General features: G+C 44.8%; 5 protein-coding genes across 5 annotated transcripts; all 5 read left to right on the top strand.

Moving 5' to 3' along the window:
* Nucleotides 1–1,256: 1,256 nt before the first annotated feature.
* Nucleotides 1,257–4,381, top strand: AOL_s00173g102 (uncharacterized protein; the record flags this gene model as incomplete). Its single annotated transcript, XM_011127844.1, has 3 exons — nt 1,257–2,312; nt 2,387–2,554; nt 2,633–4,381. The coding sequence occupies 3 exons, from the start codon at nt 1,257–1,259 to the stop codon at nt 4,379–4,381; spliced, it is 2,973 nt and encodes a 990-aa protein (XP_011126146.1).
* A 5,826-nt stretch (nt 4,382–10,207) lies between these two features.
* Nucleotides 10,208–11,884, top strand: AOL_s00173g101 (uncharacterized protein; the record flags this gene model as incomplete). The annotated part of the gene is made up of 1 exon (XM_011127843.1): nt 10,208–11,884. The coding sequence occupies one exon, from the start codon at nt 10,208–10,210 to the stop codon at nt 11,882–11,884; it is 1,677 nt and encodes a 558-aa protein (XP_011126145.1).
* A 1,752-nt stretch (nt 11,885–13,636) lies between these two features.
* On the top strand, nt 13,637–14,761 carry AOL_s00173g100 (uncharacterized protein; the record flags this gene model as incomplete). The annotated part of the gene is made up of 1 exon (XM_011127842.1): nt 13,637–14,761. One exon carries the CDS (start codon nt 13,637–13,639, stop codon nt 14,759–14,761), a length of 1,125 nt encoding a protein of 374 aa, XP_011126144.1.
* Nucleotides 14,762–18,076: 3,315 nt separating this feature from the next.
* Nucleotides 18,077–20,146, top strand: AOL_s00173g99 (uncharacterized protein; the record flags this gene model as incomplete). The annotated part of the gene is made up of 1 exon (XM_011127841.1): nt 18,077–20,146. One exon carries the CDS (start codon nt 18,077–18,079, stop codon nt 20,144–20,146), a length of 2,070 nt encoding a protein of 689 aa, XP_011126143.1.
* A 763-nt stretch (nt 20,147–20,909) lies between these two features.
* On the top strand, nt 20,910–26,050 carry AOL_s00173g98 (uncharacterized protein; the record flags this gene model as incomplete). The annotated part of the gene is made up of 2 exons (XM_011127840.1): nt 20,910–21,152; nt 21,218–26,050. The coding sequence occupies 2 exons, from the start codon at nt 20,910–20,912 to the stop codon at nt 26,048–26,050; spliced, it is 5,076 nt and encodes a 1,691-aa protein (XP_011126142.1).
* Nucleotides 26,051–26,995: the final 945 nt, after the last annotated feature.

The following is a 26,995-nucleotide window of genomic DNA, read 5'->3' as shown; positions in this document are numbered from 1 at the left end:
TGTCTTATACCTGCTTCATTTCTTCCCGTTTTTTTCTTTCTTTCCTTTTCTTTCACCTTTCTACCATGGACGACAATTGCTTGCAATTGTTCATCCAGCCCTCCTCTCTCTTGCAAGCCAATCTTGTGAATAGATGCGAGAGAGAAAGGGGAAGGTTAATGGCACGGCGTTTTCTGTACTTTTTTTTTGATCTCGAAACCGGCTTTGTTTTTAGAAAAGAGGTGTTCTTATCGTGTACCGCATTTCTGGGTTTCTAGTGGCCCCTAGTGGAGCGACTGATCGTAGAGACGGAAAATAAAATTCTTATTCCAACTAAACTTGGAATCTGTGAAAGAAATGTAATATCGGTATCGTAAATATTCAAATTAGAACCGTATAGTATTCATGCGCAAGGCGAGTTCAACTACAGTGTGCCATGTGAGGACTATATATAAGTTCCGAATATATGCATGACTTCAAACATTTGGGTATTCCACGAGACCAGGTATTCCTTCGTTATCGTATAGTAACAACAGTTATAGTTATTTTCTTATCTCTTTCGGCTTGTGGTTGTGGTACTACTTTAGTCCAATTTGGACAGTGGGATGCCGCACCTCGTGTCTTTCTGCATGGGTTGGTTTCCCCTGCCGCGTTTTATGCGGCAGGCCATCGAGGTCGCCCTTTTTTTAAAAAAAAAGATTTTATGCGGCAAAAACTCATCCAAAGTTTTTTGCGATAGCTAACTAGCTCCGGACCCACATCCCACTTTTGATCCTCAACATCCCACCATACCAATTCGCCATTCAATTACCCTGTCGCCTGAAAAATCGTCAATCGCTAGTTATTGGAACTTTATCGAACTTATTACTGGCGACTTCGAGGACCTGACAATTGACGATATAAATCCTTCCTTCCTTCCTTCCTTCCTTCTTTTTGCGTACCGGAATCGAATCGAATCGATACATAATATACCCCGTCGATGTACAGAGGCATTGCCCACTCCGGGCTGTCTCGCATACCCACGAGTCGCCATGTTCCGATACGTATAAATAAAGAGTATGGCTATAGACAGTTAAGCTCTTCGGCGGGGTTATGGGGTTCGGCTCCTTGGGGTTTTCGCGGGAATAGTATGTTTAAGCTCTCTCTTTTTAAAAAACTACTTGTCAAAAAACACATTGTTTTTTCTTATCTTAGAGACTAACTTATTGGAAATTGTTCTGCGGTATACAGAAGCATCTCGCGAAAAGACTCTAGTACGGCAAGCCAAATATGAAAAGATGGTGGCGAGGGATAAGAAGATGGGGTTCAATAGATCGACTGATCCGGCTTGGGAATCGATACCGCCTCCCGCGATAGCGAGAAAGATGGGTCCTGTGGAGTTTAGACCGAACCCACCGACGGCGGCGACGGAGGGGACGGCGTTGACTGGATCCGAAACGTCGTTTATATGGGGCAAGGATACTGAATCGACGAAAGTCGATCCGATGCTGCCAGCGTCGGCGGTATTGGGTAGAGTTAGACCCGACCCTCCCGCATATAGGGAGGCGAAATCATCTTCGACAACAGAAGCTGCTACTAGCGCAGGTTCTGGCATTAGTTGGTCGGCAACATCATCGTCATCGGATGGAGAGAAGGCATCGTGGGCAGCTAATCCGAGTGAAGCGAGTTGGAAGCCGCCTAGAATTCGAATGCATATGTCAGATACACCCGCCTGGCAAGCCCCAGTTGAATCTAAACAATGGGCAGAAAAGCAAGCGAAGCCCCCCCGGCTACCGAAATTTCGAAGCCATGGTATTGCGCGGACGGAAAGGGATGATTTTGACCATAGAATAAGCAAGTGGCCAACCCAAACATACTCAGCCATAGACGGAGAACTAGAACCTTGGAACGGGGAGCAGTCCGAACCAATGGAATCAGCTACGGATAATGGGACTAGTTCTGGATCTGAGACCAGGGGGTACGAAGAACGAAAACGATTTCTATCGGAATATGATGGTCGGCCGAATTTCAGTATACATGGGGACAATCGTCATGGCGGAGTATTTGGTGATGATCGCGAAGAAATAACGGTATTTAAGAAACCGGCGAGGGTTTTGCCATATTCGTCGGCTTCGTCGGAGTTCTTGTATGGGTACAATATTTGCAAGCTGGCTATGAAGGAGAAGAGGAGGAAGATCTATAAGTTATATGTTTACACTGGGCTGATGAGGCAGTCTGGGACGATTGAGAAAGAGAACCTTTTGAGAAGAATGGCGGCGGAGAGTAGGATACATGTTGAGTCGACGATGGATGTGGGTTTGTTGGATGCTATGAGCAAAGGGAGGCCGCATAATGTGGGTTACAGTTTTAGTTCATAAATTAAACATCATCGAGAGGATGAGGAAGCTAACGACAAGGCTTGAAATAGGGATTTGCAGTCGAAGCGGAGCCATTAGAGATCCCGAAGGTTGGACACTTAGTCGCACCCAGTAAGATGGGGGTATTTAATGCTCCAGTTTATCAATCACCACAGTATGTGCAAATCAAAATCAAAGGGAAGGACCGGAGACCGTTTGTTTTGGTTCTTGATGAAGTGGTATGTTCTTCAGTCTTTGTATCTTCCCAACGATATCAACAAAAGTTAGTGTTAACCCGACCCTCGAACGAATTCTAGCTCGATGGCGGTAACTTTGGCGCCATCCTTCGATCAGCATACTTCCTCGGCGTCGACGCCGTCTTTATCGTTTCTAAAAACTCTACACCTGCAACAGCTGTCACATCACGTTCTTCGGCAGGCGCACTTGAATGTATAGATTACTACGATGTCGGCCATCTCTCCTCATTCATCTCTCGCTCACAAGACCACGGCTGGAAATTCTACGGCGCCATGCCTTCCCCCAGTCAACAAGATCTCAAAGCTTCAAAAACTGGGCCTAAAAAGTGGTACGACATGGAAGGTTTAGGAGATCCTACATCTCGACATCCGGTGGCTTTGGTACTTGGTAATGAAGCGGAAGGGTTACGCCCATCGATTCAAAAGATGATGGATGCATTTGTTACGATTAGAAGAGCGGAGGAAGTTGATGTTGTGGTTGATTCTCTGAATGTCGGTGTTGCGGCTAGTATATTGACGCATGCGTTCTTGTACCCGGCGGTTAAGGGGGCTGAATCAGAGTGGGCGAGGGATAGGAGAACTCAGAGGAGGGAGGTGGTGGCGGCGGCTAAGGAGAATATGTTGTTCCAGGTTGATGATGGGAAGTATACGGCTCCCAGGTATGAGGGGGTTAATAAAGTGACGGCCGCTACAGCGGGGGCTGGGGTTGGGGCTTTAGGGGGAAAGCCGGCCCTATGGGCTAGTTCGGAGGATCAGGAGGTTGAGGAAGATCCGCTCAAGGGGTGGAATCCAGATGATGATGTGGATGAACCATGGGAGGAGGTGGAAGAGAATGGGGTTGATGGGGCAGCTTTGAAAGACATCCAAGGGGAGCTGGGTTTCAAGGAAGCCCGCAAAGTCTTGATTTCTGATAATGAAACTTCTGAAGAACTTGAAAGGAAGATGGCCGCAGAAGTTGCATCTGAGTTTGTTCTTGACAGATCTGAAAGCAACAAATCCGACAACTTTATCGATACAGAAAAAGTCGATATAATGGAAGATACGTCAGAGAAAGTTGAACTATCTACAGCCGAAGAAGAAGGAATAGAAGAAGTGAAATCCGAAGCAGAGATAGAAGCAGAAGAACCCGAAGACGAAATCTTCTGGGAAGACATCCATGGATCATTCGAAGAAGATACCCGAGACCTAGCAGACTTTTCCCTTAAAAAAGAACTCAAGGAGAAATCTAAGAAGAAAAAGTACGAATGGGAAGAAATCAAACCGGAAGAAATCGACTTTACGGCTGGCCTTGTCGGTCCCCCACCCGTTACTAAACTCCCCGATGCCCGTCTTAAGCCTAAGGAAAGCCCGGGTGGGGAGTCGGAGGCAATTCTGACAAGAAAGCTAAAACCGAATCCTCAAATACCGAAGAGACTTCAAGAGATAGCGGCTCAGAAGGGGGTAACTATAACAGGGACGCCGACTAAAAAGCAAACAAAAATGTTGAAGAAGGAATCGAAAAAGTTACAGCAGCAATTGAGGAAGAAAGTTAGGGATGATGCGTCGTCGGTACGGGAGGCGTTACACAATAAGCATGATCCGAAGGTTCTAGTGAAGGTTCACGGGCAGAGTACCAAGAATAACAGCGATGTAAATCATGAAAGGAGCGAAGAGAGCAAAAAGGAGGCAGAAAAATTAAAGGGGGAGAAGGAGAAAGAACAGAAGAGAACGGGAGGGAAGGGGAAAGCAGAGAAGATAAAACAGAAGGGTAAGGATAAGACGGATTATGTGAAAGCGGGGACATGGAGTGTATCTGAGATTATGCAGTAGAAAGTAGTTTTCTTTCTCTCTTTCTTTCTGCTTTTTCGTTTCTTCTTGTATGATATATTTTTGGGGAGTGTAGGATTATATTGTATATAGTAGGAGATCATACCTATCGGCATTTATTCATATTAATTGTTGTTTAATGCCGTCAAAACTATCATCGATATTCTACGGACTGGCTGGCCGACTGGCCAGTTAGAGCGCCCTTTTATTAGAATCAACGGTGAGCCACTGTCGAAATACGACGTCTCCAACACCAGCTACGTAGCTACTCGATTTTGAACCACCTGTTATATCGCAAAGACTTTCTATAGATATAATGTAATCTCTTTGAGACTAGTAATCTCTTTGAGGCTAGCCCGATAGTAGCTCATAGATGTAGATACTAGAGCTCCTTGCTCTACTTCCTTCGTATCCATTCTCTGCCTTGTGTAACCATTGGGACACGGTTTCGTTTTATTCTGGATGTTCTAAGCTGAGTTATGTGGCGATCGCCCTCGGCTCCAGCAAACGGACCAGAGACAGTTCGGGTTTTGTACAACCGTATCTAACTAAGTTTATACCATGTTCTTAACTTCATTTGACTTTGTGCATAACTCAATCAGATGATTTCTGGACTGTAATCAGAAAATTAATGCAGGTTGGATCCATTATGTTGATAACAAGCCAGTTATAGATTCGATACCCGAAGCCGAGTTTTTCGCTTGCGTGTTTCGTGTCTTGGCACCAACCTTGATCCTCTGCTTGTTACACACACACACCAGATAGCGTTCCCGAGTTCACAAGTTCACCTTCCGCGCAGGTCCATATATACTTATAGGTATAAAAGCGAAATTGAATTGGATTATCTATTAGTTATTCTTGCCAACTGCAGCCGAATCTTATCAGATCTGCCGAGTCGTCTCTAGCTGCATAGCTCGAAGCGAGCTCACACGGGCACAGCTGCATAACATTATAACCCAGACCGTTTTAAGTCTCGATAGTTCATAACGCCGACAAAAGATGTTGACTTCCACCCAATCGTTAATGTTAACAAGTCAATAAAAAGGACTTAAGTATATGAATCCTCTTGGATATTTTCGAACCCCGTATGCACTAAGACCTGATGCTTCTTTCCCCCGTACCCTGTACCGAGGTTCCTAGCCGACGATCCTAACTGAATTTGGGACCTTCATACCGACTTAGTTATTATAATTTAAATGTTTAAACACTAGCCGCTTGCCTTAAAATACGCGGGTAGTCTTGTGTAACTTTTAGGGCTTGGTTGTATAGACGTCTAGACTTGTATAAGTTAAGCTTTTGATATCTCAAAGAGGCCGTGCCACTACCGGCTCCACGTAGCTTGCGTGGAATACAATGTTCCTGATATTTACGAAGAGATAGATAGATAGATTGATATATTTATCATTTTTATCCTTGGGTTCGGCATTCCAATCTAGAAATAAATTCTGCTATACTACGACAGCGATAGGATTCTCTGACCTCCTCCCGAAGAGATAGAAAAAGGTATATGTAAGAGGAACGTGATCATGATCATGATTTCGGCTCGTATACAGTAGTCCATGCACCCATTTTGGGCAGTTTTAGTAGATACGTTCCACTATCTAACGTTTAGCCATTCCAAATTGATCCAGTAATATTAATGAATACTTTCAAATGGCTTCCTCGCTATAGCGCAAAGAAACCGTTCGAGAGCTGGAGCATAAAAGGGCGTCGAAATCCTGTTCAAAAACTCTCTTCTACTCCCATCGATATCGATATACACTTTCATATCCTTCTACTCCACGAGCTACATCCTCAGATATACGCCTCTACGCCCCTCGCTATATATATACATATACATATATACATATATTCAACCCCGCAGCACTTCTTGCTAAGATACATATCCTTCATCATGAAGACCTTTGTCTGGCAATTCCTCTGCTTCTTGCTCCTCCTTGTCGCAGTCGAGGCGGGAAGCTGTCCAGAACCCGCTGTTAAGGCCTGCGAGAGATTCTGTAGCATTAAAGGTTGTGTCAGGCGCATTCCTGCGAGCCAAAATAAATGCCCTTGCAGATGTAATTGCAAAGATAAGGTATGTCACCCGCGATATTATTAATATACATTAATTATATATATTGCAGTCTGCTTTGAAAACTCTTGATGGGTACTAGTGTGTGCTAATGAGGTATAAAGAAAAATAAGGATAAGGACTAAACAACAACCCCCCAATGCTCGAAAATACGATATGGGTTGATGGTTTGAAAGAGGAGCTTGGGAGAAACGCAATGGAGGCGCCGGCGCTGGAGAAAGGATTTGGAAAGGAATAGAACACTGAGAATTGAAGGAACGGAAGAAATAGGGTTGGTTTATGAGATAGAGATACGGTATAGGCGTTTTGTTACTGTGTAATATATAGATCTATAGATATGTCTCGATATCCGATATCCGAGCAAGCATGTACCTTAGACTTTTGAATTGGGATTCTATTTAGGCCGGTGTCCTTGATATTAAACTGTATATTCCGCATAGAATTACTACGCCGAAGATGAAAATAGATCGCTAATATCCCAAGTCCTCGTTTACAGAGCGCCCCCGGAACTTTATGTCTTTGAATTAAACTCCTTTGGTTGTCATGTTGGAATATACTAAGGAACCGTATGTGTGTGCACATGGCATTAATACTACCCCCACAGCTAATAATACTAGGTACCTAACTCCTACTACTAAATTTATAAAACTAGTAGTATACTAATTATTATGATCTTGTTGACCAGACCAGTATATTACCATGACATAATCTTGTGAATTCGTAAAACCTTCTAACAAAAACAACGCAGTTTGGGATCTCAGTTTCCTTAAGTTCGAAAGGTCCGGACTTGCAGTCAGACCGGTATGCTCACAATGAGAATAGTGAGATTTAGCGGTAATATAATTCGAGACTTGATGGTTCTAAAAAGAACCCGGTCTGGCATATCCCCTTCGGCCGATCAATTATAATTAATTGTCCGGTTCTAATTCACTTTAATTAACCAACGAATCATCTAGTACTTACATGTTGACAGGGGCTTTACGATACACAATAAGTAACTAGTAACGAGTTCTTCGGAAAGATTGTAGGCAGTAAACAGGAATCCGATCGTTGTGCATTGATCTTATAACCTCTTTTGTTATAAGGTATATAATAGTTATGGTATATATAGATGTATAGATATATGTATGCATGCATGCAACATAAAATATGCATAACAACTAAATACTCCGGTGCCTTCAAATAAACGGTACTATGTTTCGGCTGGTAGATATTACATTGCAATCGCAATTGTTGTCTCCTTTCTTGAGAAAGAGCCCCCCAAAATTGGAGATTGAGTTATATATAAGTATTAAGACATTGAAATGACGGACGGGGATATCGGATGGGGGCGGGGTATCATAGGGCGAATCAAGTTAACGTAACATAACCCCCCCTAACGGAGTTATTCATTCGACGTACGCGTAGGTATGTTACTTTTCGTACTCGTATTTGTGAAAAGAGATGAAAAAGTCTCGTGAATCTGGCCCCATGCACGATCCACTTCGGATCCACAAAGGTGGTGGCCAAAGCTTCTTTTTGGATTTCTAGAATACTGACCTACTTACTATATTTCCTCTAGTAGTATAAAACGATAATGAAAGTGAAAAAAATGAATACGAAACACAGTTTCGAATATCTCGCTACTGCAACTTGTTGCATTAGGGGCCTCAAAATACGAGAAGCCGGTGGAGTGTTGGGATTTGTGGTGTGAACATCTCCACACTCTGAGGAAATAAGCTGGCTTGGACTCCACGAAAAAAGTCGTAAATACCTTGTCCCTTGACGCGGATCCCCCGCTTTACAGTCCGTATCTGCCGAGTATAGCTGGGGTTAGGGTCTTTTGGTATCAATGAGCATGTCTCCCCATTTTTTTGATGGATGCTTCGAAACATCCCGTATTGTAATATTATTCGAGGATTCCCAGGCTGCAAGGGGAATATCAAATTTCAATACCGACGAGGAGGACTCCACAGTATTGGATCAGAATGGCGCACTATGGCACTTTCTCCGACCTAACTTAATTTTTTGGTGGAAATTCACAATTGAAAAAAAAGAAATATTTAAAAGGATTTGGGTGAATACTAGAAAGTTCCCTGGAATTTATGCGGAGGAGCTGCCGGTACGTGGTTCCATTTAGCCGAGAGGTAGGTGCGCTGAATTGTGGCCACGAGATAGGGTCAGATTTGTCGGGATAACTGGGGAAGAATATTCCGCCGCTGTGTTTTCCGCTATCTGGAGGCATCAAATAAGGCCTTTTTCCTCCTTGGCTGTTATCTCGCGTGGTGGATGAAGCTGGTGGCATGTCGTGGGATTGTTTTTTTTGTCGGGGCTCTTGATGCAATGTTCATCCCATGCAAGAGCTAAGCTTCGTGTGGTTGTGCAAGGATACACTGGTTAACAAGGCCAGAGAATCGAAAACTCGATAGCTACCGAGCGAGAAAGACCTTCCTGTCGGAATCAACTTCTGTCAGCTCAGCCCATCCATGCCCAAGAAAACCATGAAAATTATTTTCTAAAAGAAGATAGAGGAATTCGGCCTCCGATAGGGTCGACTGTTCGTCTCGAAATCCTGAGATGTCATATTCTTTGTCATAGGTTTTTTAAAAGGTCATGCAAGTTTGCGCAGCACCCGCGAAAGATAAAACAAGTGGAGAATCACCGCAAGCGAGGATCGTGCATCGAGGTGACAGTCAAGTTAATAGTTACACATGGGTTCTTTCAAGCTAGAAGTTGGAAAGTGGATTTTAGAACATCTTCAGCAGCTCGAAGGGGCTGAGCTTACTATCGACCTCCCGCCCTTGTGCATCTAGGTGGTCAGAAAACTCGGCTACTATGCACTTCCTTGCTTGGGGGATCACGCATTTCTGTTGGAATCGAGTTATCAATGTTTGAAAATCTGCAATTTTTTCGCCGAACAGTGCGTTATGCTGATGCCGTACTTGAGCGGACGAGCGAATCAAAAGGCTTCCCGAGATATCGATTGCGTCGTTATCGTAGTTGTATCAGTACTTATATACTTCCTAACATATGTAGTACATACCTGTGCTAGTTCCGTCTCAGTTCCCATCCACGGGAGCCATATTTCCAAGCTATTTTGCAAAGTCTTGATTTCATACAATTGATACTAAATGAAGTATTAAACTTTCGGAATTCAACCAAGCCTTCTTGTGGCTATAATGCCGGGTCTAACATAAAAGTTAGTGGTATGCGTGATATGTCCCACTCGCAATTATAGAACCCAGGTGTATAGCAATTGTGGAGAGCACGGCCCCCTACCAAGCACAAAGTTCTGAACATGCATGCCGGTAGGCGGCCAACGCCCTCTACTAGACAAGGATTCTGCATGCACTCCTGCGTTCTTGCTGGAGGGTTGCTATTCCGAGAGATTTATCCAGATGATGGCGTTCGAGCTATAGACATGGGCGTATTGTAGAAACTCCATGGGGAAAGAGGATGTGGTACGGGCTTGCATGTAGGAGGGATTTATAAGGTCAAATATGCCCTGGAACTCAAGAGCGTGACCGCCCTCAATTAATCCGATTCACTTCCTTACATTTATTTCTCGGGTTTTGAATTTCTTGGAGTTTCTTGTTTAAAACTCTTGGAACAGGTGTACAGAAATTCAGTTTTTCTAAATTATGAAATCTTGAAATCAATTTTCTTCTTCTTTTTTTCTTCTTGGAGGATTTTTTTGCCATCTTTCTTCGTGGGCCCTGTCCATTGGATTGATATCACCGACATCCGGATAGTTTGCGCAGGGCACGCACAGTTACAAGATGACAAAGACACCGATGGGATCATTGAGCAGCCTGCTCTCCTTGCTCACTCTTCTCATTTTCACCATTACCAACACATTGGCGCAGTCCGAACCAGAGATATGCGATAGCTCTTCAATCACAATAACTACACCCCGACAGTTATTAGAACTATCGAATTGCACGGAGTTAATAGGCGATGTAATATTCAATAATATCGATAGCGTCGAGCTAAATCTTTACAATGTCACCGCTATTCGAGGGATGTTCCAGATCCACCTGGCCAATAGGACACAGAGATTCTCGGCACAAAATCTTACTATGGTCGGGAACCTTTTCATGATCGCGGGTAACGCCGATGGTTCGAATATGAGAGATATTTCGATGCCGAAATTTAACAGTACTGCGGGAATCGACTTCACCGGTATGCCGAAACTGCGAGAGTTGGAGTTTCCGTCGAGGGTAAATAGCACGTACCCCGCCATAAGGATCACGATTATGAATACTGGACTTGAGAGTATAGAAGGTATCGGTATCGACTTTACTCAGGTCCAACAAGTTTACTTCGGCGGGAACCCGAATCTGAAGAGTATCAAGCTCGGTCTCAATACGATCTCGACGAACCTGGATCTCGATGGCACTGGGGCAAGCCCCAATGTCTCGTTTCCAGAACTGGAATATCTGAACACGGCCAACATTCATGAAGTCGGTAGCCTTGATTTCAAAAAACTCAAATCCATGGGGGGTGCACTAGGAGTTTATGATTCCGCAACTTTGGAGACGTTATCGATGCCACTCTTGAAAAAGATTGGAACACGAACTCTCAGCGTCCTCGCTATTGCGAATAACTCGGGCCTCACAAATGTACTATTCCCTGAGCTCGAAGAGATTACTGGGGGTGTGACAGCAGAGGGCAATAAGAACTGGAGAAGGCTCAACGGATTCCCAAAGCTGATGAGAGTAACCGATGATATCGACATGAAAGGCACTTTTACGCTGATTGAATTCCCGATGTTGTACAACCTTACCGGAAACTTCGAAGTTGTCTCATCTGCCGGCCTGAAATATGACTGCAAGGATCTATTAAGGATGAATACTGATACCTCGAAAGCATTTGTCTGCGATCCTTACGGAACAAACGTATTCAGAGCGGCAGATTTACCCCCAGAAGAACAGAGCAAGCACGATGATGGTGAATCTGGTCTTACGGGTCCCAAAATAACGGGAATTGCCATCGGTTGTCTTGCTTGTGTCGTAGTCCCGTTGATTCTGATACGTTTCATCGTCGGGAGGAGGAGGAAGGCCAGACTACGCGAAAGGAATATCTATAACCACAACTTCGGACCACACGAACTCGGAAGCAGGAGTCTGCCTAGCTCAAGGGCGGAGTTACCAAGCCATGCTATGAGCGAGACCTACGAGATTGCCCCTGCGAAGATACGGCAGGAATTGATGGGTGACATTCCATTACATGAATTGGATACTATGTCCGAACATAAGAAAAATCCGGATATTACGGAGACACCGGTACCTGATAGCCCGATAGAGCGGGTTTCTACGGGAGCTGGGGGACGATTTGACTCTGATGTCTCAAGACTGGAGTCGGATATATCGAGTGAGGATGAATACACGGATTCGATAATCCATGCATACGGGGACCCGGAAATGGATATGAAACCAAAGAATATGATTCCTTGAGTTTGTTTCGTCTTTTTTTTTTTTTTTTTTATTTTTTATTTATTCACTAGACACGGAGTGAGGATACACAAACCTCGATCTTTTTCGACTCTAGCTATGGCTATCGCGGTCCGATAGCCATTATCATTTCTCCCTCGACTATTGTTAATGAAGGATGTTTCCCTTCTATGTGTACATATACTCACTGCGACTACCCATTTGCTTGCTTTTATGTTTTGACGTCTTTATCATAGCCTTGTTTAACGATTTCCCTTCTTTCTTCTTCTTTCTTCCTTCAGATTCCCTCCTCCGCCTTTAGTGGCCATATGATCTGCTCATTAGAAACCGTCAACATGGTCAGTTTGTTTTCAAGTTCAAAACTAGGCCACACTGTGTACTTGGCTGTATTCATGAGTCGATTCGTCCTAGGCTGCTTGCTTTTGTCTAGTTATCCTAAAATAAGTGTGCGGCACAGTACAATTAAATTGCAGAAAGCCTGCACTTTCAGGCGTTATGAAGGCCTGGGGCACAGGAATACATTTCTTGAGACCCCACATCGCAAAGAACCGATTAATGGATGCCCTCGAGATTTTGATGACGTATGACGTCAATAACCCATGGTTGAGAATAAAATGGCATCGGCTTAATTATCTCGCTGCATACACACTTTTGAGTTGTACTGCAAAAAATGCAACATGATACAGGGTTTTTGGGAGTTTGAAGGTTCGAACGGTCAGAATGAACGACAAGATCGCAAGAACAACTCTGTTTTCGATTTCAATCAGATACCTGTGGCCCTCGTTGGGGTTTTACCATTTAAATTTTTTTGAGATCGTAAAATACCTTAGACCCTAGATTATCAAGGATATCTGATGTTGAAACATCCACCGTCGGGTCCGGATCGACTGCTAGGGCGCCAAAAAATGAACCCTCTTTGGACCTCATGCTCAGCCTTATTTTGAAGAACAGCAAACGCGGGAAGAAGTGCTATTCGATTCTCTAACACCCAAGTTAAGTTCACGGCAAAAAGTTTTCTCTCGGGTCGCAACCCGATGAACTTCCAGATTGCTTAAGAGTAACCAGTTTTAGAACATACAAACGGGCCACGTCCGGCCGCCAACATGCAAACCTGCGAGTTCGCAAGAATCCCTTTTTCTAGGATATTGCGGACGGCTAGGAAGGTTGTGATTGTAGATTTGCTTTATTGTTATCGGGTACTGTTTCACACCCCTCCACACTTTTTCTTTTTACTTTGTTTGGATAAGGCTGCCTTGCAATTGATGTATCTTATTTTATGTCTGGAATAGTGGTAGGCTATACGGTAGGCTATCTCATCGAGATGTATTCGAGAATCTATAAAACCTCATGTGACGCTATGGTAATAAAATAATGTTTTCATGGAATCAATAATAATTCGTTCCGAACTTTTCAATTAGTCCAATGCAGCGCCGATGAGATTGTCATAGCATATTCTCTCGGAACCCGTATCACCCATCCTCTTTAGGCGCTTAACTCCAGAACATCTAAATTTCCCATCTTAAATTTTACAAAAAGATCTTAAGAAGCCCCGTCTCCCTTTGATCACTTCCTCAGACCCAATTTAGAGCCCTTAGTAGCCGCTATTCTCCTGTCCCGGCAAAAAAACAAACAAGATCAGTGTTCTTGAATAGGATCACGGGGAAGCATAACTATTTTCAAGGCAATTAGTCCTTGGCTATCCACCAACAATTTCTCTCATAGTCCAACTTCGGTCCTGGTATAAGCTGGGACATCATGCAGCATGTTACTAGGCATTTCGACGATACAACAAAATGCCCTTTGGTCGTATGGATGTTGCCCTTGATAGCTGGCGTCTTGTTAGGCTTCCAGCTAGGAGTTATTGGCAGTTATATCCTTTGGGGGGTTAGAAAACGATCACTCCGCTTACAAGGTGAGCTGGAGAAGTTGAATTCGAATGTAGAGCTTGGTATCAATAGAAGTCAGCAGCCTGCTTGGTTTCAGATCTGTCCATGCTGTGAAAACCACAAACTTATACCCGTAGAGGTACCGGTCGTATCTGATCATGGAAATACTGCGACTGTGACTGGGGCTGGGACTGCAACTGCGGATGAATCAGCAGAGCCAACTAGATCTCGAAGTTCGTCGACTTTGTCGCAAGCTTCCTCTTATCCATCATGTATGTGGAGGACAGTACAACGATCTTCGTCTGTCAACCCGGTTATAGACCTATCTTCAACAACTTCCGACTCGAGCTGGAGTCAGATTGCAGCGACACCTGAGCAGAATTCTCCAGCTTTGGGTTCCCTATATTTGGGATCAAATACGAGGGATAACAGATTACCGGAAACCCAGACGCATGTTGGCCCGGAGACATCAGAACCACTAGACGCCGGTGGGGCAGAGCGAGTTCCGGCAATTCATATAAATGGTCCTACTCCACAGACGAGTCCGGCCTCGTCAGCTGGTGCACCTGTCATCCCACATTTACAGCCTCTATCAACTACAGGATGGACCGTTCCAGCTGAGTGGCTAGTCTCTGGGGAACAAATTCGGCGCTCAAATTCAGTTATTGGAATGTCGGGTGAATTTGGGGGTGATGGCTCGAGATACACTGATGGCGAAACATATGAGCTTGATGTTATAAGTTCACGAGATGAGGGTCCAACTGAATTCCGTTTTCCAATGCCACCAACGAGAACACGGATACAGCCACTTCCAGGCTCTCTGGGATGCTTCGTTCGAAACAATCCTCCTATTCTTCAACGTCGACGCGACCTCTTCAGCGTGAGTAGCGAGCCCTCAGGCCTCCAGCACCATGGAACAGCTGGTAGTCTCAATACCGACCAATCTGCGAGTATCACTTCGGATTCTCGAGGTACCCCACCCCATGCTCTGTAGAAGAAACCAAAACGATGGGTCTTAATGGTTACGGGCTGCGGCGCTGCTTTTTGCTACAGAGCCGGTAGGCGTTTGTATATTATTTATCCCTCTGACCTTGTTGTCGTTTTTCATTGATATATATTTGGCTCTCTTTCTTTTCTTTTATATTCTTAGCTTCAAATTCTTTCGAATTGTATTTTCAGGTTTGTATGATAGAAAAGCATTAGTTCGACCGTATGTCGATTGTCGATACGAATCATAACCAACATTGCTTCAGTTATGTGCCGCGCACGAGACCAAGTTAATATACACATGTACTTCATAACATTATTCTCCATCTTCCCACCCCGGAATTTCCTTTCCCATGTATTCGTAAGCATATATCAACTATTATGTCCCACCTTAACGATTTAGACTAATGGAACTATTGCTAAAGACTTAGATCGGAAATTAATATCATAGGTTTTTCTACAATTACACCACCCTGTCTAGTTTAAAGGATATTATATCTCCATATCATACACACACACGACATCCAGATTCTGGGAAGATTTATCAAGTTCAGTAATTGATTTTTACAGGCTGAGAATCAGACCAAAATCCCGAAATTCCAATGTAAATTCAAGATTCAAAAAAAAAAGAGTGATACACCATCCATCTCGGGATGCTTTACAAAGGTAAGAAGGAGAAAAAGAAACCAAAAAATCACCTGCAATCAAATGACGTGTCTCCTAGTTTCACTGCTTGCTTCATGGACTCCGTGGGGCAAAAGCTGGTAGGATGTTACAAGGGGATATACAGTGAGTTATGAAAGATATCAATATCTGCAGAACATGTTTAACATGTGCAAAATTTACAAAAGAACTCCCACCGGACGTATCAGGAGAGGTTTATTCCATTATATGAGCTCACAATTGTACTGGAAGGATTACGTCGTAAGTGTGACCTTTGATTAATTGATGAAGTGTACACGTAACCTGGAGTGTATACCTTTATATATAGCTTGCTTTGCCCCTAGCCTACTTTATATTCCACCCTTCCAAGAGGCTGTATTTTGTACATGTGGTCACCAAGTAAATAGCCCCACCTCCACATCTACAAAAAATCCAGGAAGTTTCTTCTTTATCTAGCGCTGCAGCGTCTTCATCGACCAGTAAGATATTGGATCTACTATAGATCTATAGAGGCGACGAGTTTCGAAAGTCTTAACAGTGTGTACACGTGCACCTATACCTAAGTATCCACCTGGTATACACGCCGCTGGCAAAGCCTACGGAGCGGATATGGCCCCCCTTTCACAGAAAACTATTCAAATGCGAGACCAGCAAGATAAAGGAGCTGTCTCACCCTCATGGTCAATAAGGCTTATCAGCCTGATCATAGATGCTAGTACAATATGGTCCATATGGATCTTCATACTCCTCTTCATCCTCATAAACATTTTGGTTCTGGGGATTATATCCTTTTTGGTCCTCAGAGACAAATCAGAAAGGACCGAAAAATGGTTCCGGGATGCGCTACCGAAGAACGGACTCAATATTTCGAACGATCTAGAGGCGGGTGTGCGTGATGAAAATAGCCCCCCTGCCGGTCAGAGAGTAATCTTACGAACGCCAGCACACGTACACCCGGCTCACACTATTGTACCATCATCAAGATCGGCCCGAGATGTCACGAAGGATATCTATGGACATAATACCACCCTACCGACTGTAAAAGAAGGCGGATCAGAACGCACTATTAGAACTCCTTCTTATGGAAGTCACAATTTTTCAACTGGCGTACCTACTTCTCCCTGCACAAGCATGGATAATAGAATGTCTATTCCGATTTTTTTCCAACTTCCTCCTGGCCATAGAGCCGACATCGGGTTTAATAGCATCTGTACGCCCCCAAAGCCCCTCCCACAGGTGCACCTCAATGGCTCACGGGCGTCAGAATACGTTTGGTTATCAAGTGGGGCTTTCGATAGTATTGAGCGCCAGAGTTTGTTACTTCACTCTGGAGGATCACTAAATGGGAATCTTTGTTCCCGTTTCAGTGAATATAGCTCGGAAAATGGGAATTAGGCAAATTTTTGCATGGTAGTTTTGTGGTTTCATGGTTTACTTGCTGGTTGTACTATTCTTTTTATGTATCTCTATATATTTTTCCTTATTTGCTAATAATATATTACAAAGCATACAACTTTATCTTCGTAGGAAATCAAAATATGACAGCCAGCTTTCTGCATGTGCGTATTAATTTTATACCCTAGCATAAGATAAGGCAATCTGTAGCCTCGAGGCTGGTGTCTGTTGGAATATGTTGATTTCCAATTTTCAAAAATTTGAGTTTATATATTGTGCCGGAAAGGGGGGTATTTCGGATACCAGTGTAATACCAATCATAAGAAAGATATGGTTTTGAATATCATTCTAATGGATATTAAGGACTAAAACACCGGTTTGAATTCTTTCAATAGTGCTAAAATTAATCGTATTGATACCGTAATATAATCCGACCGTACTAATATCACCCTATTTGCTGGCATAGTAAGTATGTACAACTAGTATTTAACTATTGACGTAGCCCGAGGTTAGATATCAAGGACGAAATTTAATAGGTAGGTAGCTGGGCATATGAACATTTAATATAAAATTCCGATTTAAGTTCTAGCTAGTCAAGCGATTCGATCACCTACACACGTGGGAAGTATAATAGTAGTGGATCCATGGATATCGCTTAATCGGGGATTATAATTATATAACTGACCGCTGATAGCTAAAAATAAAGGGGCCTGGGCCTTTTCTTTCGTCATATGCGCCTGCTATATTATAAGGCACGTTTAACGCTGCCCATACGACCATTGCGTCACCAGATAAAAGAACGTGGGTAAATCATTGCAATTACGTAGCTGCAAAAAATTTACAAGAATTTTGAGTAAAGTCATCAAACGACTCTCATTCCAAAGACCTTGCTAGACGCCTTTTATAGATCTAGTATCAAGGTTTTCCACAAAAAAGGCCCAGTGCGGTTCATACGCACAAGCTTGAAACATAAAGTACTACGAGTACATTACGATTACGCCTTACGTTCTAGTTTATAGATTCATTTCCCTCCTCCGCCATCCTACTGGCCACGAAATGCAGCATGAGGGACTTGGAGCTATCCTTGAGGATCACATATGCACATGTATGCATGTATGTCCTCGCGATACTCTATCCGATAGGTCTCGCGGAGGCTCGGGCCCAAATTTTGGATTTAACGGTAACGGACACAATATATACTTACATTGATAGTACGGAAACAGTCACGATCGGAACTTGCTATGACTTCAGTCATACTCTTCCCATGTGTGACAAAATTAGCTGGGGGCGTTCAGCAACTTCCAACCAAAGCCAGCTGACTAGCCACGCTCAGACTAGTGTCCAGCAGACGTCAATCACGAATGGGAAAGACTTGAGCTCAATTCAGAGTCGAAGTTCTCGAAGTTCTGTCTCTGATGCTGGCGAGAGTACTTCTACTGTTTCGAACTCTCTGCTACCAAGCACTACTTTCCTATCATCTTCAAGCCCTCTTGTAGTATCTTCGGCCACCGGAAGTACGACAACGACGGTGCCCATTCCTGGTCCTTCATTCCTGGTTCAAGGCAGTGGAGAATACCTTGGATTTTACTCCACATTTGACGTGAACACAGGGGCTGTCGTTCTTCTAAAACCTGACGATGCGGTGCCAGTAGCCCTCCAAATTGATAGCAATGGGGAAATGAGAAGCTCTGAAGATTCAGCACTGCTTGCTTTCCTACGAGAAACAAGCGATCCAACTCTCGGAGACGGTATCCTCAGACGGCAGATCTCAGGGTCTAGCTCTGTGAAATGTCAAGTTTGTCAGCTGCTTTACGGTGCCAATGCAAATATCACGGTTAGCGACATTACCGAAGAATTCTTTTTAGAGGACGGTGAACCCAAACTTAGATACGGTGGCAACGTGTATGAGTTTTATGTGGTGGAGGTGAAAAGGAAATTGTTCTTATTCATGATATCAGATATTGTTGATATTGCTTTGGTACCTGAATCTTTGGGGTTTGATGTCAAGAGAATGCCGATGGCGGCAGATAATATTGGATCAATTTCAACTATATTTACCAGTTCATTTTCGGGTACTCTATCATCCTCGGCCAACCCTTCGGTATCTTCTACCTCGAGCGCAAGCTCGGGTTCCGGCTCTTCGTCCCCGTCAGCATCAGCAAATGCCTCTTCAGAGTCTTCAATATCGTCAATCACTTCAGCCACGACGTCTTCAACCTCAGTCACTTACGATGCTTATCAAATAATTATATCGTATGGTTATCAGAGTTATTGCTCTACCATCCTGCAATCTACCATAACGGTGTCCAATACGACCACTTTCGCTGACCCGAGTATAACTGCTTCGACCGCCACGACTGAGACGGATATAAGTTCTATCGTCTTACCTATAATAACAAGTAGTAGTGCGACTACGACGTCCTTCAGTGCAACTTCGGTCACGAATACTGTTGCAAATGATGTGAGGCACGAGTACCGTCAGATAGAGATCCCACAATACCTCGTCACTTTTGCACCGGAACAAGTTACCTCGGGATGCTCTAGGGCAGTAGTGCCTGATACCAAGAGTATCCCTGAAATTTCGACTTCAACGGTACCAATAACCACGTCTGTGTTGATAATATCAGAAGTAACTACTACAACGTCAGCTGGGTCCACGTCGGTGGTAGGCTATGGGGCATCTGTCGATTATGGTGGCATTGGGGCAATCCGACCGGTTGATTCTCGATATCCTGGCATGCTGATGCGCAGTTTTCGATACTGCGCTTCATGGAATTGTGGTCCTTACTCTCCTGGAAGTTTGTTAGTCGCTTGTCCTCGAGCGAACGGAAATAAGCCGGTAGTCAACTGGTACATAAATTTCGATCAGGCGATGAAATCCTGGTATATCCAGGTAACGATGTCTAACAGTAATTACCCATGGGCTATTCCTGTGACGAAGAACATTAATACGAACACAACATTTAGGATATCCACCAGCAGTGCGTTTCAATATTACGTTAACGGGGTTGGTTCCGGTAACCAGATATTTTACATTAATTATAACCTTACGGACCCGGATCACTACATATATCCGAACACGGATCTGATAGGGGCTGGAAATCTTTGGACTTGTGTTTTCTATCCTGATATTGGAACCACCAATATCGGCGTCAGAACAGGACTCCGTGGTTTGTTCTTCGTCCCGAGCACTTTCGCAGATTCTGCATTCTCGAGCCTCATGGATGATTGCCAGAAGTTACCGGACAACAGATTGCAACTTGTGTATTACAATGACCCTCTTACGAGGTTGAAGCGGGAGGAGAAAACCCTCGGGCCCCAGCAGGAATATTAACCCGTGGCTGATACGGGGACTCCGTATTTATTATTTTAGAACATTATTGTACCCATACACTTTTATTTTTTTTTTCGACATCAGATATCATGTTAGGGCCCTGTAAATATATATACGTACTTAGACCGACAAAGCAAAGCTGTATGTATTAATACTAGTAGTTATATTATAGGTCTCAGCCAATATAAAGGAGGAGATACACTAGTACTTAATTTTTAAATTATTAGGCGGGGCACTAGTGGTGTTATATCTTTGGAATTCTATATATATATAATTTAACCCTGGTAGGTACGTGCCTAGCTCAGTGATTTGCGGATATACCTTGCAATTGCAACGCATTATGAAATGACGTCATAGAGGAAATGCGTTGTGTGTGTGTTTTTTTGTTTGACATTCAGTAGCTGCATGTGTTGTCGCGTTATCGCAGGGTCCACAAATTTGGGTCAGCGATGTTCGCGTAAACCGATGATCTTCCTCACCACGCGCAACCTCGGACATTCTTCCTCACCGTCCAAACAACCCCATCGCCATTACCACCCCTCAAGCATCACCGTCAACGGCCTCAAACCCTACAAATCCCCTGCCGTCTAGCTCGATACATAAGCTCTCGATATCTTCAAGCCCTCAAAGATTCTTGATTATTTGAAGCGGAAGCTTCTACAAGCTTTAGTTTGCTAGAGAGCTAACTGAGGCCTAAGTATTATCCTTACTGCACCCTTCCCGCTGAAAATTGCACAGAGAAGGACTCTCTAGATAGAAATCGATGAGCGATATCAGTATGGAGGAGGAGGAGGAAATGGGGGATTCTTCTCTTCCCGAGTCTCCTGCTCCTCCCCCAGATAGTAGCTTGTCAATTGCTATAGAGATTCCGTCGTTCGAAGGCAGCAGAGACGATTATCCTTTCTACGAAGCGGACAATTCCTCAGTACAGCGTATTGTTGCCGAGAGAGATCGATATGGTGAGCAACAGTACAAAGTCCTTAGTTGGGATGGGGAAACGCAATGGGTAAGCTACATCCTTCAGGAAGCTTGAGTTTGAGAGGCCTGGGCTGTGCTAATTCCGTCTGGTAGCTTCCGTGGGATGTCGTTATAGGAATGGACCTCGGAAACGAAGCTCTCACCGAATTCGAACAGCGTCCAAGGCTCGGCTATGATGGCGCTGGTAATGACGACGATGATTACGCCGATGAAGGACCGATAGCTGTCGATTCAAGTGATGAAGCAATGAATGGTCGAAATGATGACGAAGAAGAGGATAGCGATGAAGATGTTAGGCCTCGAGAGAAACAGAAACGCGCCCGTAGAAGCACCCGGAGTTCTACTGCAGCTTCTTCTATACCAGTGCAAGGTGGTAATAGCCAGTCTAGACGTCTGAAAGTCAGCGCCAGACAAGCTGCACTACGCGAAAAGGTACAAAAGAAACAACAAAAACAAGCATCTCGCTCTAGAAACATGTCTAGCAATAGGCCGACTAGAAGTACGCGAACTTCAGCTCGAACCGCCGGAAGGTTGATTTCCCAGGCGATAGCTAAGGCGGCAGTTATTGATGACTTTGACTCCGATGTTTCTGAAACGTCAGAAGATATTATCGTATCTGACCTTCAGGATACGCCGTCCCACTGGAAGAAAAAGGGACGAAACACTGCTAGGGTTCTCTCTGACTCTGATGACGACATATCAGGGCGAACCAGAAAAAGGCAATCAAAGAAGCGCGCAAGATCTTGGAGTGAAGAAGAAGTTGAGAACCGTCGATCAGGCCGTACTGCCCACTTCAAAGGCAGCCTCAAGGAGCGTGACGAAGATGATATCGAAGCTGTCGAAGTCAAGCCCTCAGCACCTCGTGTGGTCTACCAGCAAGAGGTTTTTAAGGAGTTTAGCCATGATTCACAGTTCGCCCAAGTCCACACCTGGTGGTGTGACACCTGTTCCGATCCTGCCGGTCGTCAGAAGGGGCCGTTAGTTTTGTGCCAGGGTTGCTCCAGCACCTTTCATAAAGGGTGTATTGGGAATAGAGCTTCTCGCGAGCATCTTGTTACTAAACTTTCAGACCATCAAGACCACCAATTCGTTCTCCAGTGCAAGAGATGTATCAGGAAGGCTCACAAGGCCGAAAAACGGCCACCACGCTTCGATGTTTGTTTGGACTGCCGTGCTGTTGGACGCTCCTGCGAGCCATTTAGGAAGATTCCTGTAACGAAAGCTGAACGGGAAGCAACACCGGAAGTGAATGTCCCGGGTTTCAAGATCAATAATCCGGAAAACATTCTCTTTCGATGTTGCAAGTGCCACAGAGCGTGCCACTTCCATCACCTCCCACACCGAGGCGGCTCCAGCACTCCGCAGGCGAGCACTGGAATCGCAAAGATACGACTAAACCAGTATAACTCAGACTGGACTTGTTTAGATTGTGTCGAAATAGGTGATGGGAAGATTAAGGATCTTGTTGCGTGGAGACCATCTGATGACGCCTTGAAAGAGTCGAAAGATACGTTCGATTCTGGTATTCACGAATTTGATCATGACGAGATCGAATACCTGATCCGCTTAGCCGGCGATGATTTCTCAAAAGCGAAGTGGTCCTCGGGAGCCTGGGTGTATACCATAGCTTTCCCAGCTATGAGAACTGCATTCGAAAAGTACAATCCTCCGCCAAAGTGGACTTCGGCTGATGCAATTCCGGAAAGTTATTTCCGAATTGATATCATTTTTGATGTAAAGTATACCAGCATCGTCCCAAACATGACTGAGAACGTCGAAAGACATCGCATCAGAGAAATAATAGAAGTTTTCGTCAAGTTCAAGGGCCTTGGGTACGAAGAGGCAATGTGGGTTCCACCACCAAGCGAGGAGGAAGAAGAAAGGTATGCCGACTTCAAGCGTGCATATTTCGAGTACTGCAAAGGAAACCATGTCCGTTTACCCCGTGGCGTCCTCAAGTCTATCCAAATGTTGCGCGAGAAGTTCCAAGAGAATTTTAACCCGCTGGAGGTCAAAACCCAGCCCAAGTATATCTCCGGTGGAACACTCAAGGATTACCAGATTGAAGGTATGAATTGGTTATACTATAGGTGGTTTCTCGGGAAGAACGCTATCCTCGCCGATGAGATGGGTCTTGGCAAAACCATCCAGATCATCTCATTCTTAGAGGTTCTCCGGCAAGAACATAAGGTCTGGCCATGCTTAGTCGTCGCACCCCATTCGACAGTTCCAAATTGGGTGAGAGAAATCCGGACATGGGCCCCCGGGATGCGGGTCGTCGCCTTTTTCGGGTCGGGAGAGTCTTTAAGACTCACAAAAAAGTACGAGCTATTCAGCAGCGCGCCTAGCGCGTCCGCTCGAGACTTGAAATGCCACATCGTGGTTTCCTCCTACCAGGCAATTGCTGACCACAGCTCTGCACTGAAGTCTGTTCCCTGGCAGGTTCTAGTTGTTGATGAGGGGCAACGCCTGAAAAGTGATGAGACTATCCTGTATAAGGAACTTTCTGCATTGAAATTCCAGCATAAGGTCTTGCTTACCGGCACCCCGTTGCAGAATAATATCCGAGAATTGTTCAACCTTTTACAGTTCCTTGACCCCGACAACGTCAACGCTAAAGAACTCGAGGAACAGTTTTCGGAGGTGACAAAGGAGAATTTAAACGAACTCCACGAAAGGATTAGGCCGTACTTCTTGAGGCGAACAAAAGCACAAGCCTTGAAAGATCTGCCCCCAATATCTGATGTCATCGTACCCCTCACTGTCACGAAATTGCAACAGGAGCTCTTAAAATCGATATACAGCAAGGATGCAGAGCTGCTACGGGCGATCATGTCGAAAACGGGCGGCCAACCGGCCAACCGCTCAAAACTGAACAACATTGTCATGCAACTCCGTAAGGTGCTATGCCATCCATTCGTATACGACCAAAATGTAGAAGAAAAGCTCCAGGACCAACAATTGTTGCATCGCAACTTGGTGGACGCAAGCTGCAAGCTCAAATTCCTTGAGCTCATCTTGCCCAAACTCCACGAGAAAGGGCACCGCGTCCTCATGTTTTCCCAATTTCTCGGTATGCTTGACATCATGGAGGACTTTCTTAACGGGTTAGGTCTCCAGACGCTACGTCTTGATGGGTCCAATGATACGGCGGAGAAGCAAAAGTTGATTGATGCCTACAATGCCCCTGAGTCTCCGTATTTTGCATTCATCTTGTCGACGAGGGCAGGTGGTGTCGGCATCAACTTAGCTTCCGCTGATACGGTTATCATTTTGGATCCCGATTGGAACCCACATCAGGACCTTCAAGCGATCGCTCGTGCTCACCGCATCGGTCAGAAGAAAAAAGTTTTGGTCTTCCACCTTATGACGGCCAGGTCATGCGAGGAGAAGATGCTTCGCATGGCGAAAGACAAACTTGGGTTGGATCATATGGTCATTCAACGCATGGGTGCCGAAGGGCAAGAGGAGGAAGAGAAAGAGGTCGACGTGGCGAGTGTCCTCGCATATGGTGCTGAGGATATCGTAAAGGGTGAAGTGAAAGACATCATCTACACCCCAGAAAGCATCGACAAGCTTTTGGACCGCGACCATATGAAGAATACGATCGGAGAGCAGGAGGAAATCAATGAAAGAGACGCACAGTTCTCGTTTGCGAGAGTATGGGCAACGGAGGACGGCGAGCGGGCCGAAATAGTAAACGAACCCGAGGAGGATCGAGCGCCAGATCTCGACCTCTGGGGCAACATCATCCAGCAAAGGCTGGACGACGCTGCCCGTGAAAGAGCTGCTAGGATGGCCGAATACGGGCGTGGACGGCGTAAGACAGTAGCCGCCAACTACGTTCTTGACGAAAATATTGAAGATGAGTCGGGTAGTGAGTCGGGTAGTAAGTCGGGGGCCAAGGTCGATGACGGTCCCGGCTCCAAGAACGCGAAGAAAATGAAGAAAGCTACGTCAGATGACGATACTGACTTCTTGGAAACGGACGGCGAAACGGGAGGCGAGAGTGATGCAGATTCTGGAACAGAAGCCATCCCATTCCGCCCCGGGGAGTTAGAAGGACCAAAAGATCGAAGCAGAAGTGCTTTGTTCGATGGAGGGCATCGTGTTGGCTCCCCTAGTGGAAGCGCTGGCCCGGTTTCTGAGCAAGGAAGTGGACCTAGCAGCAACTTCGATGCAATATATCCCGAGCAAATGCACATCCAACACCCAATGAACATGCCACAAATGTATCCACAGCAACAGATGCACCCACCTCCACCTCTCCAACAGATGTATCCACTAGATCTGGGATACCCACCACAGCAAATGAATATGCCACAGGAAACGAATTTGCCTGGGCAGCCTCAATTTATTGGCGAAGTACCTCCCGGAGGAGCCTTTCACCCGCCTGGTGATTACTTCCAGATGGCGATCCCTCCAGAGATACAACCAGGGGCCAACGCCCGCATCACGCCTGTCCTGAACAACTACCCTCGACCCGCCCTTGGAACTTTCTCGACAGCTCTTCACGGCCAAGTCCCTGGCGCCAGCCTTCAATATCCCACCCCCCATCAAGCATACCCACTCCCTCCCCCACCTCCACGTGGTGTTCCAGTCCAGTGTAAATTGTGTACCAACACCCATATGCCTGGAGAATGCCCACTGCGAAAAATACAAGTTGAACATTGCCAGTTGTGCGGCATCGCCCATTTTGGTGAAGGTCCAATCTGCCCTCATCTCAGTAGCGTTACTCAAGTGACGACTATGCTCAATACGATTAAGGAATCGAATGATCCAGCTCAACTGCAAGCTATAGCTAAGAACTATCTTCGTAATAGGAAAGGTGCAGTCGTTCAGGCCCGAAAAGTTAAGAAGGCAAAGGCTGAGCGGGTAGCTGCTGAGTTGGAAGCTGCGAAGGAGTTGGCGAGGAAGGGAACTTGATAAAGATTCTCTTTTACGATTTGGCATAACAACAATAATTACTGCTACCACAACGTTTTATCTGGTGAGGAGGCAAGATAGATCTTGTTTCTTCCTTCTTCATTTATTTTTTCCTTTCAGCATGAAATATGTCCTACTTGCGTCTGTTGGGGCAAAAAGCAAGCGATAATTGCATTTTACGGCGTTTTTCTTTCCCATTTTTCTTTTTCCCATTATTTTCTTCCTCATTCACCCCTTTTTTCTGCTTTTTACGAAGTGCATGCGGGGAAGCAAAAGGCGACTGTTCACTCGATTAATGATGGATGATGATAGCGATAATATCTGCGAGCTGTCTTTTTCTGTTCGATGAGAGATCTTCTCTTTTCTATTCTCTTTTACATATTTTAATTCTTACCAACTTGTAATTAGATCGAAAGGAAGTAGAAGGCAAAAGGACAGGTTAGATTATATTAGATGGAAGGGTGAGACTTTGGTGCCATTGATTACCGCTGATTCAGACCGGATTGTATTGGTCTATATCCTGCGTGGGCATTGAGGTTCTGAATTTGAAGAAATTCAAGAAAGATTTAAAGAAAAGGTCCCCCTTTCTTGATCGTAAATTGTGAGGTAGTAGACCTTAGGATGCTAGCGCTAGCTATAGCGCCTTAAACATGTCGATGGGATATATACCTCGGTATATATATATGTTTAAACCCTCATGTTAATCATCCAGGGTCTTAATTATTCCCCAAGTCGTACATCGTCCCAATTACTATGGTAGGCTTAGTATCTCGAGATGATCAAAGTTGTTACCTAGTAGATGTAGAATAGACAAAATATGCATATATACGTACAGACGCCCGGCTTATCACAAAAAGGAAAATAGAAACAAAGACAATGGATAATACAAGAACTCCCCCGACCATATGATATGCTTTTTTTTTCCCCGATTCAAACTCTTTCCTT

Source organism: Orbilia oligospora (genome assembly GCF_000225545.1).
Source record: "Orbilia oligospora ATCC 24927 unplaced genomic scaffold scaffold00173, whole genome shotgun sequence".
In the NCBI taxonomy this organism is placed as follows: Eukaryota; Fungi; Ascomycota; class Orbiliomycetes; order Orbiliales; family Orbiliaceae; genus Orbilia; species Orbilia oligospora.
Note: the sequence above shows the minus strand (reverse complement) of the source record. Positions and strands in the feature narration are given on the sequence as shown.